Source organism: Carcharodon carcharias, chromosome 19, assembly GCF_017639515.1.
Source record: "Carcharodon carcharias isolate sCarCar2 chromosome 19, sCarCar2.pri, whole genome shotgun sequence".
Lineage (NCBI taxonomy): Eukaryota > Metazoa > Chordata > Chondrichthyes > Lamniformes > Lamnidae > Carcharodon > Carcharodon carcharias.
In genome coordinates, this window is record NC_054485.1 from 19,534,223 (window position 1) to 19,547,152 (window position 12,930).

Genomic DNA, 12,930 nt, shown 5'->3' on the forward strand with positions numbered 1-12,930 from the left:
AGTCTGCCCAGCAGCAAGCCTAAGTGGTTTGATTGTTAGAGATTAAAGGGGACCTGGATTGTTTAACTAGGAAGAACGTGCATGGTGTTAATGCTGAGAAACAATCATAGCAGTGTGTCAGTGTCAGTGGATAACGGCAAGTCTCCAAAGTCTCAGAATAGTGTTCAGATTATCAGGTTGCAAACTGTTGTGCTTTAAACAGTCCATTTAATTCCAAAATGAAAGAGGGTTGGGCTCTCAAGGATAGGTAAGTAGCATTTCTATCTGGACACAAAACCCATATGATTCACATTGCCATGGAAATTGGCTTTGGGAGGGGAAGGATTTCTAACTGACGGACAGTTAGTCTGCCAGGGTGCAGGAGAGAGACAGTAGCTAGAAGGCGAAAGTCTCCATGGTTCACTGTGCCAGAATGCAGGTGGAAGCTAGCGCTCAGATCGGGAAGATCAAATTCACAAGGAATTAAAATGAATTTGGAAGAATCAACTAGCTTGCATTAGAGGGAGGATCACCAGTAATACTCTCACCATGGAGGACAGTTCTGGAGTTAGAAGTTACCAGGCTGAGAATGGAAAAGAGCAGAAGTAAATCCTTGGGAGCTAAGAATCACTTTGGACTGATGTCAGGAGAATTGAATGTCTACTTAAAAGATAGTGTAAAGTATACCTGTGAAGTGTATGTTTTTTTTTCACATGTGCTAAAAATAAGGGGAGCATTTAGTGCTGTGGTTTAAAGTATAAATTGCCTACAAAGATAGTGGCCAGTAACTTCTGAGCCCCTGGCAGGGGGCGGGGGGAATACTCTAAAGATGTACTAGGGACACCCCTGCACCACCCCCCACCCCCAGAGGTCCCCAGGTAAGGATTACATAGCAATTGCCCAGGAAGTTCAAGCTTCCATTGGACAATAGCCCTGAAATCAGAACTATCCCACTAAGTACAGTATAAATCACAAACTTCAGGTAGTTTTGACTGTTTTACCAGAATAGTTAACCAGAAAAAGTTGAAAGCATTAAAACCATTTCCATCCCCTGGGTAACTATAGTACAGACCACCGATCCTCCCCCCAACTCCCCCATTGGAGCCCCACCCACCAAGTCCCCCTGACCACCTGATCTCTCTCCACTGACCACCCCCCCCAACTTCACACCACTGACCCCAACACCCGAATAACCACCCCATCCCTACCCTCCATTGACGCCCGAAGACCCAACACTCCCCGTTCTGCCACTGACCAATCGACCCCCCCCCGACTGAACCTCCCACTGACCACCTGACCCCCCCCGCCCCCTCACTGACCAACCCTCCCCATCCATCCCACTGACCACCCAACCCCCACTGACCAACTGGACCTACAGCCCCCATTCCTACCCATTTACCTTACAAATTTACCTTCTACTTATTCTGAAAGTGACTGCACCTTTAAACTTACCTGCTTTACAGGAGCTGGTGCCATGAAAAAAAGGAGCATGGCTTCCTTTCCTTCAACTTCCCAGCCCTTGACACAAGACCTCAGGAACGCACTACACTGGACAGTTCTCGCCCAGCCTATGTTGGAAGATCAGGCAAGAAAGGGGCGGCTGGATTTCCAGGAAAGCAAGTAGGAGCAATCCGACTCTGATTGCCACTTCATGGAAGTTCAGGCTCAGTGTTGGGTTAATAGTGATTTTAGTCTACAGTAAAAGTCTTAAAATGTGAAATCTTGTTGTGTTATCATTTCAGCTATTAATTTGAAGTCCGAATTTTTTTTTTAAACCTATTGGTCTCTACGGGGATGGTAACATTGGTATTACTCTGAATCCCTGAGTCAATTTATTGGAACTGAAGGTGAGTAACTAATTTCCCTCAACTCAAGCTTTTGGTGCAAAACTTGACAGTCTGATGTGTATAAGTGGGATGAATATGTTGTGAGATGTTCAAACTTTCATAAAATACTCTACTTATAGTTTGTTTTGACCAGTGAATTACAATAGAACACAGTGATGATTCACTCAAATTGTTGTTATACTTAATGGGGTTGGTTAATTTTGTATCCATGGTTACAGATTTAAACAGGCTGAGAAAAATAAAAGAACACAACTGCTTTTATTTTCGTCACTCCAAGCAAATGAAAGCTTCACTGATACATGGCATCAGAATGTTCAAATATGTTATTAACACTGGTCATACAATCACCCAAAGTGACCGGCACTTGTTGTTGTCGAGTCTTCTCCCGATGATCAGTTAGACTCGCTCCTTGAGATCTCAATCTATCCCCTCTGCAATAAAGATTTACCTTCTGTTCAATACTTTATACCCTCTTTCACAGTATCAACACTGTCTCCTGCCAATGCAAGGATGTTGACGGTATCCGACTGCGCATGCGCACTAATTCAGTGACGTCACACCTGTTGGGCTGGCGGGACAATGTAATAAGGATCCAGAGTCCGCATCAATTTCAGAAAATGTAATCCACCGCATAGACACAACCCCCACCCCGCCAAGCTTACCTGGGAAAACTATCCCCACCCCCTCCGCCAGAGGTCTGGGCTAAGTGTCAGGCGGTTAAAGCTGCAGCTGAGGAGCAATGAGATTAATTTTACGGCTGGAGGGTTGAGCTCAGTCGGGTCGCGGGGGTGGGATACAGATCGAGGTTGGGTGGGTGATGGGGAGTTGACGGAGGAGGGGATTCACAGGTCTGCTTTATAGCAACCGGGGTCAATCTCTTACAGTTTTCTGGGCTGCTTTGTGAAATATAATTCTAAAAATCTACGAACATTAAATATGAATTTATTTAGCATTATACATTGAAGCTGAAACAACGGATAGGGTCACACGCAATTCCATTATTATAGATTAACATTCCTATAACAGTTAATATTACACTAAACGCCCAATTTACTATTTCCCTTTCCTAATTTTATACAAGAAGTTTCACACTAGCAGGAGTTAAAACTCAGAGTCAAAGAAACCCACGCTTCCTGGTTTCCGAAGATGAACCCCACCCCATGCTCCGGAACCCCGCCCAAAGTAAAACACGAGAACTGTGGCAGCATAGCATTGGTAACAAGTGCAGCCATTGACTGGCCACACATCCTATGAAACCTTTTATTCTGCAGGCTTTGTTTAACCCATGATTTGAATTTTCCCAGAAAGCTATCCGTCTTTCTTTTACTTTCTCCAGTAATCTTCCATTATATGAAGCCCTTTATAGTCAATTTTCCTGAAAAAGGTGTTTGGATGTTATTGGAACATTGTGCTTCACAGCATTTCAATCCAATGCTTCATAAATCCAAGTCTCCATAAGCCAAAGCACTCGATCTCTTGCAGGCCTGTATTTCTGTGGCTTCTCTTGACAGCATTTGTTTTCTTCTCAGTTTGGCAAGTTCAACAAGTTTAATTTGAAAAGATGGACAAACAAGCATCTCTTCCATTAGCAATTCTCCTAGTTTCCTAAGGCATGTCGATTTAATATCAAGCTTAAAATTATGTCAAAAGGTTTCTTTGTGTTTACTGTATTGCACACTCCAGTACTCAATCCACAAAGACAGGAGACTCAGCCCCCTTACCTTTCCGAGAACTAGAAACAAACACAAGGTGCAATATTTTTAATATTTTGGGGTTTATTAAACAAATATTTACTGCATAATTTTAAATTATATTTTCTAATATCAACCATTTTGTATTATCAAATTACCTAAATAAAGTGAAAAGATTTTTCTAAAAATTATTAATGATATTGGTGATGCTGCATTTATTGTGCATATCTATTTGTCATAAAAATATGGCTTACTGAGCTGCTTGAGAGGGCATTAAGAGTCAACCCAAAGTGTGGACATCTAGCTATGCAATGGCAAGATCCCTTCCCTGAAGATTGGTCATGAACACATTTAAATGCTAGATTTATTGAAGTCAACTTCACAATTTGCCATGTTATGTTTTGATCACTTAGGTCTGGATACTATAACATTATATCACTGCGTCCTATGCAATGTATCTAGCTGCTGTAATCAGGAGTCAGCCAGTCATGAGCTTCTTGCCATTCTCAAAATCATTTTTTCATTTGGGTACATTGGTCACTTTAAAGCAAATAACTGAATATAAGAATAAGTGCTTTAAGTAACAATTTAGAATCAATATTTCACAGAGAAAATGCATTTTGATTTACTGTTGAATGGAATGCGACTGTAACACTTTGACTAATTTGATGTGGAGAGGAGACACCTGGGATCCCTGCTGAAAGTTCACGTGTGCCAAGTGAGGATCAAGCATGTTTCTGATCCCTCACCTAACTATAGATAGCCCACTAACACCCACTCACAGACCAGACTCATGCAGTTAAGCAGCAACAGGCCAGTACTGCTGCCCATGAACCTGTACATCATAGGATTACATACAAGATACATACATATGATATGTAGGACAGAAACAGGCCATTTGGCCCAACCGGTCCATGCCAGCATTTATGCTCCACTCGAACATTCTCCCATCTTTCCTTGTCTAAATCTATTATTGTAACCCTCTATTCCCTTCTCCCTAATTTTCTTGTCTAGCTTCCTTTTCGCTTCAATTCGCATCACAAGGCATCCTAAACTTAGATATAAAGACAATCTGAAAGCCAACCTCTGAGTTTACAAGCTGGATCTCAATACATACCTTGGACAGACCCAAATGGAGAAGTTGACATTTGAGGAAAACAGAGTCAAATGCCTCCAGAACACACAAATGTGGAGTAAAGCCAATGCCTCCACCCATCCCTCCAGCACTGACTTTATGTTTACAATTTATATAAATAACTTGGATGAAGGAACCAAAGGTATGGTTGCAAAGTTTGCTGATGACACAAAAACAGGTATGAAAGTAAGTTGTGAAGAGGACATAAGGAGGCCACAAAGGGACATAAATAGGTTAAATGAGTGGACAAAGGCCTGGCAAATGGTGTTTAATGTGGGCAAATGTGAAATTGTCCATTTTGACAGGAGGAATAATAAAAGCATATTATCTAAATGATGAGATATTGCAGAGCTCTGATGTGCAGAAGGATCCGAGTGTTCTTGTGCATGAATCACAAAAGACTAGTATGCAGATACAGTAAATAATTAGGAAAGCTGATAGAATGTTGTTTTTTGGCGAGGGGAATTGAACACAAAAGTAGCTTTAGTTGTACAGGGCACTGGTGAGACCACTCTGGAGTACTGTGTACAGTATTGGTCTCCTTATTTAAGGAAGGATGTAAATGCATTAGCAGTTCAGAGAAAGTTTACTGGATTAATACCAGGAATTGGCATGTTGCCTTATGAGGAAAGGTTGGACAGGCTAGGCTTGTATCCACTGGAGTTCAGAAGAGTAAAGAGGCAACTTGATCGAAATCTGTAAGATCCTGAAGGGTCTTGTCAAGGTGGATGTGGAGAGGACGATTCCTCTTGTGGGAGAATCTAGAACTAGGAGTCACTATTTATAAGTAAGGGGTCACTCATTTAAGAGAGATGAGAATTTTTTTTTCTCAGAGGGTCATGAGTGTTTGGAACTTTGTCCCTCAAAAGGCAGTGGAAGCACAGTCTTTGAATATTTTTAAGGCAGAGGTAAAGTCTTGATAAGCAAGGTTATCAGGGGGAGGCGGGAGGTTACATTCAGATCAGCCATAATCTTATTCAATGGCAGAGCAGGCTCAAGGGGACAAGCAGCCTACTCCTGCTCCTAATTCGCATGTTCATTGTGTAGTTTTGCAATTGATTATGCAAATAGAGACTTGACCTAACATGAGATGACATCAATCTAGACTGTAAATTGCTTTTTTCTGCTGAATGCTCTTACGTCAGTGACAGGAGAATCCATATACATTCACTTTAACTACTCTGTGGTAGCAAGTTCTATATTCTAACCACTCTTTGGATAAAGAAGTTTCTTCCGATTGCCCTATGATTTCTTACTGACCATCTTATATTGATGGTTTCTAGTTATGCTCTTCCCCACAAGAAGAAATATTCTTTCTGTATCCAATTTATCAAAACCTTTCATAATTTTAAAGATTTCTATTGGGTCACCCCTCAGCCTTTTTTCAAGAGAAAAAGATCCCAGTTTGTCAATCCTTATCCAGTATGTAAACCCACACATTTCTGGTATCTTCTTTGTAAATCTTTTCTTCATTCTCTCCAGTGACTCTATATCCTTTTTATCAGTGTATTCTTTCCTTATGGATAAGGGAGAAAAGGAAAGAGAACGAAAAGTTGACAAATTAAATAGGAATGCCACCAAACAGAATATTTTCAGCATAAGTTCATGAGAATTTGAAGGTTTGAATGATCCCTAATGAACTGACATAGTGTACTCAAAGATTAATAATTTCTGACAACTGTGGGAGCCATGGAACTGCATGAATTCCCAACATCTTTTAGAGGCATTGTATAGAAGTTCTCGCGAACAAAACTAAAGCTCTCTTTTTGAGTCCCGCATTCTTCCTCTCCATCAGTCTCGCTGGCTGCCTCCTTGGGTGGAATCCAATGGTACAGAACTTAAGTGTCTTGTTTGACTCTATGGTGAACTGGAGTCCATCGCCAAGATCACCTTCTACCTCCTGCACATTGCTGACAACCCCACATCACCTGAAACGAATCCATGCCTCATCACCTCATAGGTTGATCTCTTGGTACTCTCCTCACTACTTTTATACCACTACTCTTTACAAACCCCAGATAAGTCCAAATTGTGGCCCATATACTCTCCCACACAAAGTCTCTCAAACTCCCACCCAATGCTCACTAAATTGCACTGTGCCCAAGAGAATCAATGAGTCCTGGTTTTCACTCCTTGCATAACGATCCACCCTACCCGAACCATCGTCTCCAGATACATGTCCTACACACTCCTCTGCTCCAGGACTACAGGATCATGCCATTCTTTCACTCTCTTGATTGTTCCACCAAAACATATTGAACAGGGTCTTCAGTCTTTCTGCCCTGAACTCCTTCACTTCCTGTTCGATGTCCATTGCGTCCCTCACAATGCTCCAAGCAGTTGCCTGATTAATGCTATAAATAGGCAGCTATTACCCAATGATTATTGTAAATAAACCCTTCATAAACTCAAAATAAATACTATTTATTTAAGATTCACTGTTGTATTTGTGATTAAACAACCCGCATTTTTTTTAAACTGAAAAACCGTGGTGCAGTTATCATTAAGGTTGAAAAAAGTAGGGAAAATGCAGCTTCTACTTTGCTGGAGACATATCTCTGAACTCAGAGCCATACAGTTTGGAAAGGACAAGATTTGATCGCTGTTCTGTGCCGTTAGTTGATCTCAGCTGTTTTAGTATTAGGGATGCTATAACTGGCCTCAGCACCATAGGATTAAGAAGAGGAAAATCAGCCAGAGTTTCCTCTCCTAAACTCAATCCTGTTCAGTCTGCACTGGAGGTGCCTGCATTCATTTCCCAAGTGACGATAGGATCAGACTTGATAACAATATTGTCCGGTTAGTCTGCTGGCTCTCACAAGACACACATGAATGACCACACGTTGGCCTTTTTTTTTTAGGAACCAGAAGCCAAGTGCTGCCTGTGAAAGTGGACCCTGTGGAAAGAGCCACTGTCTTGGGGTAAGAAGAGAAGAAAGCCTTGAAAGCCTGAAAATTGTAAGAAGGAGGGTGCATGAAAAGTGAAAAACATTTGGTTACATAGAGTCTTGAAAAGTTGCTTACCTGTGAGGGACAGTCACTGCCTCCTGCTCACAATCACAATTGTGAAACTCAAAGTAATTTTCCTAAATCCAAATCATTTGTGGCTTGGAGACTGGATTGGGAATATCTAATCCACTCTCACTTTTCTCAGCTGACTGCTCTTAATTGAAGTTGGCAGCAACATTACATTCACTAAAGGGAAATAATCCAATAAGATTCATATGTTCAGGGAAAGGGCAAGCAAGAAAATAATTTGCAGTCCTAAACCATGTCCCAAATTCTTGGGTACATTCCTCAGCAGCACAAATGTATATAAATTAGATTCTACTTGATTGAAACCATCTGCATATGTTTAAACCTCAAAACACAAGCAGTCACCTGATTAAGGATTACTACAATGGCAAGTTGCACGAGCAAGTATTGAATTCAAATTCCATCATCTGCCGTGGTGGGATTCAAACCCACGTCTCCAGAGCATTATCCTGGGCCTCTGGATTACCAGTCCAGTGACAATACCACTATGCCACCGCCATCACATGATGCCATAACTAAAAAGATACTGCTATTTTTTTGTAACCATCCAGTTTGATTAATTTTGTTGGAAGAATTATTTTTAAAATCAGTTTATATTTCTATATAAGTATATAACATAAGACATTGAAACCACAGAAAATGAGCTAGGAGATTGGCAAATTTGTTCACAAGGGACAATGGCTTATGAATAAACAATGCATAGTTCCATATTCATACTTAGGGATTAACTTCCCTTATTTCTCACTGCACTGATCGGTCCTCAAGGCTGCCATAGCTCGGATCTTGAACTGTTGGATGATTCAGGACAGCTGAATGTCCTGTCTGTGCCCAAGTCCTGTTGGGAATTCAACCCTTCTATGCTGTCATTTTCTCCAATTCCCAACTGCACAGATGCACCATCAGACCAGACTCCTTTGCTGTTCTCCAGTTCCACATCTGACATGGAGATTGAGCTTTGTGATGATATCTGCTCTATATCAAACAAAGATGAAGGATTATCTAGGGCTCCCTGTCCCATTTCTGTCATAAATGTTCCTGGTTCAGAAGCTGACTGCTCAGCTTTCTCTTCCCATCCTTCATTGGCAAGTTCCTGAACCTTTCGGATGTCTGCAAGCAGCTCCTGGTTTTCCTCTTTCCAAATTCGGAATTTCTCTGCCGTTAAATGGGGATCTTCAAGGATCTTATTAATGGATTGCAAATCTACTATCTTCGCCTAAAAATATTCAAACAATGAGGGTTAGTGATTACAGTAACAAACTGTTCAAAATCACACAATGCAGACAAACCACACAATGATACTAATCTAATCACGTGCCTTCAGTGTACTCTGCAGTGTTCGCAGATGGTGCGCCTTCTCATTGATGATTGGATTCTTGTTTCGTCTGATGAACGACCGATGATAATCTTTTCGAAAGGGCTGCTCCTTACCAATTAGTGACACACCTCCCTGCTGCAAGACTTTTATTAATGTCTCCAGTTCATCATTAGAACTCTGATCAGGTTCTGAAAGAATGGACAGAAACATCAGTGAGCTTCTATTAGAGACATCAAAAATCTCCTGTCCCCTAGCAGTCAAATAAAGGGAAGAGACGAGATCCTAGCCTTCCTTAGGCTTTTTTGAGCAGTTTAATTAAGGGGGTTTAAACTGATCCATAATAATTGACTGCCCTATTCACGTGAAACTTCTGTGCCTTATTTTCATGTGCTCAATAACTGATTTATTCCAAATAATTAACAGCTGTATTAAATGAGTACACAAATAAACTTTATTCCAACATGATGACCAATCAATACTAGAGGAAATTATACCTCACTGTATTATGCAGGGTATTTTTAGGTGAAAATTACAAAGACTGAAGTGGCAGAAACTCATGACCCTGAGGAGATGGCTGTACATGAATCCAATGGAAGCTTCCATTCAGCCTCCTCTGGAACTGGTTTGCATTCCACAAGCAGTGGTCGTGTCACAATTCTACTTGTCCTGATACACAAATTTGCCCCACCTTCCCCAAACTGTCTAATTTTTGCTGACTAATACTGGGGCGCATTTCATTAGATGGTGACCACTTTCAAGTATCTCACCTAAGAGCCCATTTCCCATGTGTGGTGTAAACAATGAATGTCAGGAAACAATTCCACTATGGGGAAAAGTAATAACAGCTCAATGCAATCCCCTCCTTATCCAAGGCAGCATGTAGGTAGGAAGAGGAGGGGAGCAAAGATATATCTTTAGGGGAATTCCAGAGGCAACGGGATAGAAAAAGTAGAGAAGCTATTAATGAGATGCTCTGGGTACGATTAGAGAGGTAAGAATGGAACTAAGCGAGGGCAATCCCACCTGAGCTGGGCAATGGTGGAGGATGTTTCTCCTTAATTTATTCTTTCATGGTATGTGGGCAATAATTATCTGGTCAGAGATTTTATTACCCATCCCTAATTGCCCTTGAAAGGGGTAGTGAGCTGCCTTCTTGAACCACTGTAGTCCTGTGAGGTGAAGATACTCCCACAGTGGTTCCAGGTTTTTGACTCAATAACAATGAAAGAACAGTGATAAATTTCCAAGTCAGGATGGTTGTGTAATTTGCAGGGGAGTTTTGAGGTGGTGGTGTTCCCATGCACTTGCTAACCTTGTCCTTCCAGTGTGATAGAGGGCATGGGTATGGGAGGTGAGGTTGAAGAAGCCTTGATTCTTTTCTGCATTGCATCTTGTAGATGGTACACACTGAAGCCACATTGTGCTAGTGGTGGAGAGATTGAGTTTTTAAGGGTGGTGGAAGGGGTGTAAATCAAGCAGGCTGCTCTATACTGGATGATATTGAGCTTCTTGGATCATCCGGGCAAGTGGATAGTATTCCATCACATTTGTCTTATACCTTGTCGGTGGTGGAAAGGTTTTGGGGAGGTGGGAGGGATGAGTCCTCTTGCCACAGAATATCAGCCTCTGATCTGCTCTTTAGGCCACAGCATTTATATGACTCATTCAGTTATGTTTCTGGTCAATGGTGACCTCCACGATAATGAGAGGAGGTGGTTTAGCGATGGTAATGCCATTTAATGTCAGGGGAAGTTGTTAGACACTTTCTTGTTAGAGATGGTCATTGCCTGACTCTCGTGTGGCATAAATGATACTTGCCATTTATTAGCCCAAACCCGGATGTTGTCTAAGTCTTGCTGCATGTGGGCACGGACTGCTTTTTCAGCTGGGGAATTGAGAATGGAACTGAATACTTTGCAATTGTCAGCGAACAACCGATTTCTGACCTTATGATGGAAGAAAGCTAATTGAAGAAACAGATGAAGATGGTTAGGCCTACAACACTGATTGCAGAAACTCCTGCAGTGATGTTCCAGGGCTGAGATGATTGGTCTCCAACACCACAATCATTTTCCTTTGTGCTAGGTATGACTGCAACCAGTGAAGTGTTTTTCCCAGATTCCCACTGATTTCAATTTTACTAGGACTCCTTGGGTGTCATCAAATGCTACCTTGATGTTAAGGGAAGTCACTCTTACCTCACCTCTGGAATTCAGCTCTTCAGTCCATGTCCAGAGCAAAGCTGCAATGAAGCCTGGGGCCGAGCGCTTGGCTGAATTGAAACAGAACATCAGCGAGGCACATTATTTGTAAGTGCCATTTGATAGAATTGTTGATGACTCCTCCATCACTTTGCTAACGTTTGTGAATAGGCTGATGTGGTGGTAGAAGACCAAATTGGATTTGTACTGCTTTTCCGGACTGGACATACCTGGACACTTTGTCAGGTAGATGCCACTGTGGGAGCTATACTGGAACAGCTTGGCAGGAGGCTAGTATTGTCAATTGTGTTAAAGGTTGGAAGACAGGAGCAGTGGTACTGACGCTGGGGTACAGAGGGAAGGAAGAATGGAAGGAAGGAAGGAATTGATTGATGAGAAATGGAAATGCCTAATTCATCAGCAAAACATCCCGACACTAGGCCGAGGACAGCGTAAGTAAACTCTTTTGGAGGTTACCTTGAAAGGATAAGATTTTCTTAAAGGACAGATTCTATTTTCAGCAGCTGATGAGGATTTGTCCAATTGCTCCTACCTGGAAACGGCTTCCCCTCCTTACTGGGGCTGGATTGCCCGCTAAGGCGGCCAGTGTCTCCACTGCGTCCAACTTGTCCATAGTTACCTGATGAATGTCTCAATCGTTCTCTGGGTGAAAATTCATTGCTCCTCTGCAAACAAATGGAGGCAAGGTTCACAATGGACAACGATTAGCTACTGTTTTAGCTGAATACTTCCGAAGGGGTTAAGCATTTTCAATTTCCTAACAATCAATTCCTTCCTTCTACCTTCTGTTTCCCCTCTCCCTGTCCCCTACTCCCTCTCGTGCCACCCTCATCTCAAGGTCAAAAAAAGGGACAAGCTGCGTCAGAAGCTAATCGTGACAGCCATGGAATATTCCTATGTATGGACATCAGGAAACATAGAAATTTAAGCCTGAATTTTTTTTTCATTCGTTCATGGGATGTGGGCGTCACTGGCTAGGCCCTAGACCAGCATTTATTGCCCATCCCTAACTGCCCTTGTTCAGAGGACATTAAAGAGTAGTGGGTCTGGAGTCACATGTAGGCCAGACCAGGTAAGGACAGCAGATTTCCTTCCCTTAAGGGCAGACAGGTTTTTAATACAATCGGCAATGGTCGTTGTCATCATCAGCAGACTTTTAATTCCAGATTTTTATGGAATGCAAATTTCACCATCGGCCGTAGTGGGATTTGAACCCAGGTCTGCAGAGCATTACCCTGGGTCTCTGGAACATTAGTCCAGTGACAATATCACTATGTCACCACCTCCCTCAATATCCTGTTAACACTCACTGTCTAGGCTGACACATGGAGATTACAAGAGTGAGGTCCTGGAGACCACCTGGCACCCTCAGAACAGAACCTCAGAAGGGAATGAGCCCCTTTGGAAGAGGAAGGTGAGGGGGCGAAGGAAAGAGGGAAAAAGGGACAGAAACCGTGATGCACTGGTAAGTACTTGATTGGATTTCATACTCCAGAGATGAATTACACGGGATTCCACACTTACACCTGGGGCAGGACTTCCCCTTCCTTGGGTGGGATGGGCCTGGGAACGGCAGCGAGATGGATCGCCGCCCACGATCGGGCTCTGACCGGCCAATTAACGGCCGTCTCAGTGCTGCCGGGGTAGAGGCGGGGGGAGCGCGAGCGCTGAAGTCTGCGCATGCGCGGGGGAGGGTACACTGAAA

General features: G+C 42.5%; 1 protein-coding gene across 6 annotated transcripts in view; it reads right to left on the reverse strand.

The window, feature by feature from the left end:
- Positions 1–2,752: 2,752 nt before the first annotated feature.
- cnksr1 (connector enhancer of kinase suppressor of Ras 1) overlaps positions 2,753–12,930 on the reverse strand; it is a 68,770-nt gene continuing 58,592 nt past the window's right edge. For 4 of the 6 annotated variants that reach the window (XM_041213597.1, XM_041213595.1, XM_041213599.1 and 1 more), the window contains 3 exons: positions 11,758–11,890; positions 9,004–9,191; positions 7,056–8,901 (listed from right to left, as the gene is read on the reverse strand). In XM_041213597.1, coding sequence (XP_041069531.1) covers positions 8,449–8,901; positions 9,004–9,191; positions 11,758–11,890 — 774 coding nt within the window. In that variant the 3' untranslated portion in view covers positions 7,056–8,448. Of the gene's footprint in view, positions 3,559–7,055; positions 8,902–9,003; positions 9,192–11,757; positions 11,891–12,930 lie in introns of those variants that run through there. The other 2 variants (XR_005946119.1, XM_041213596.1) reach the window with 2 other exon arrangements.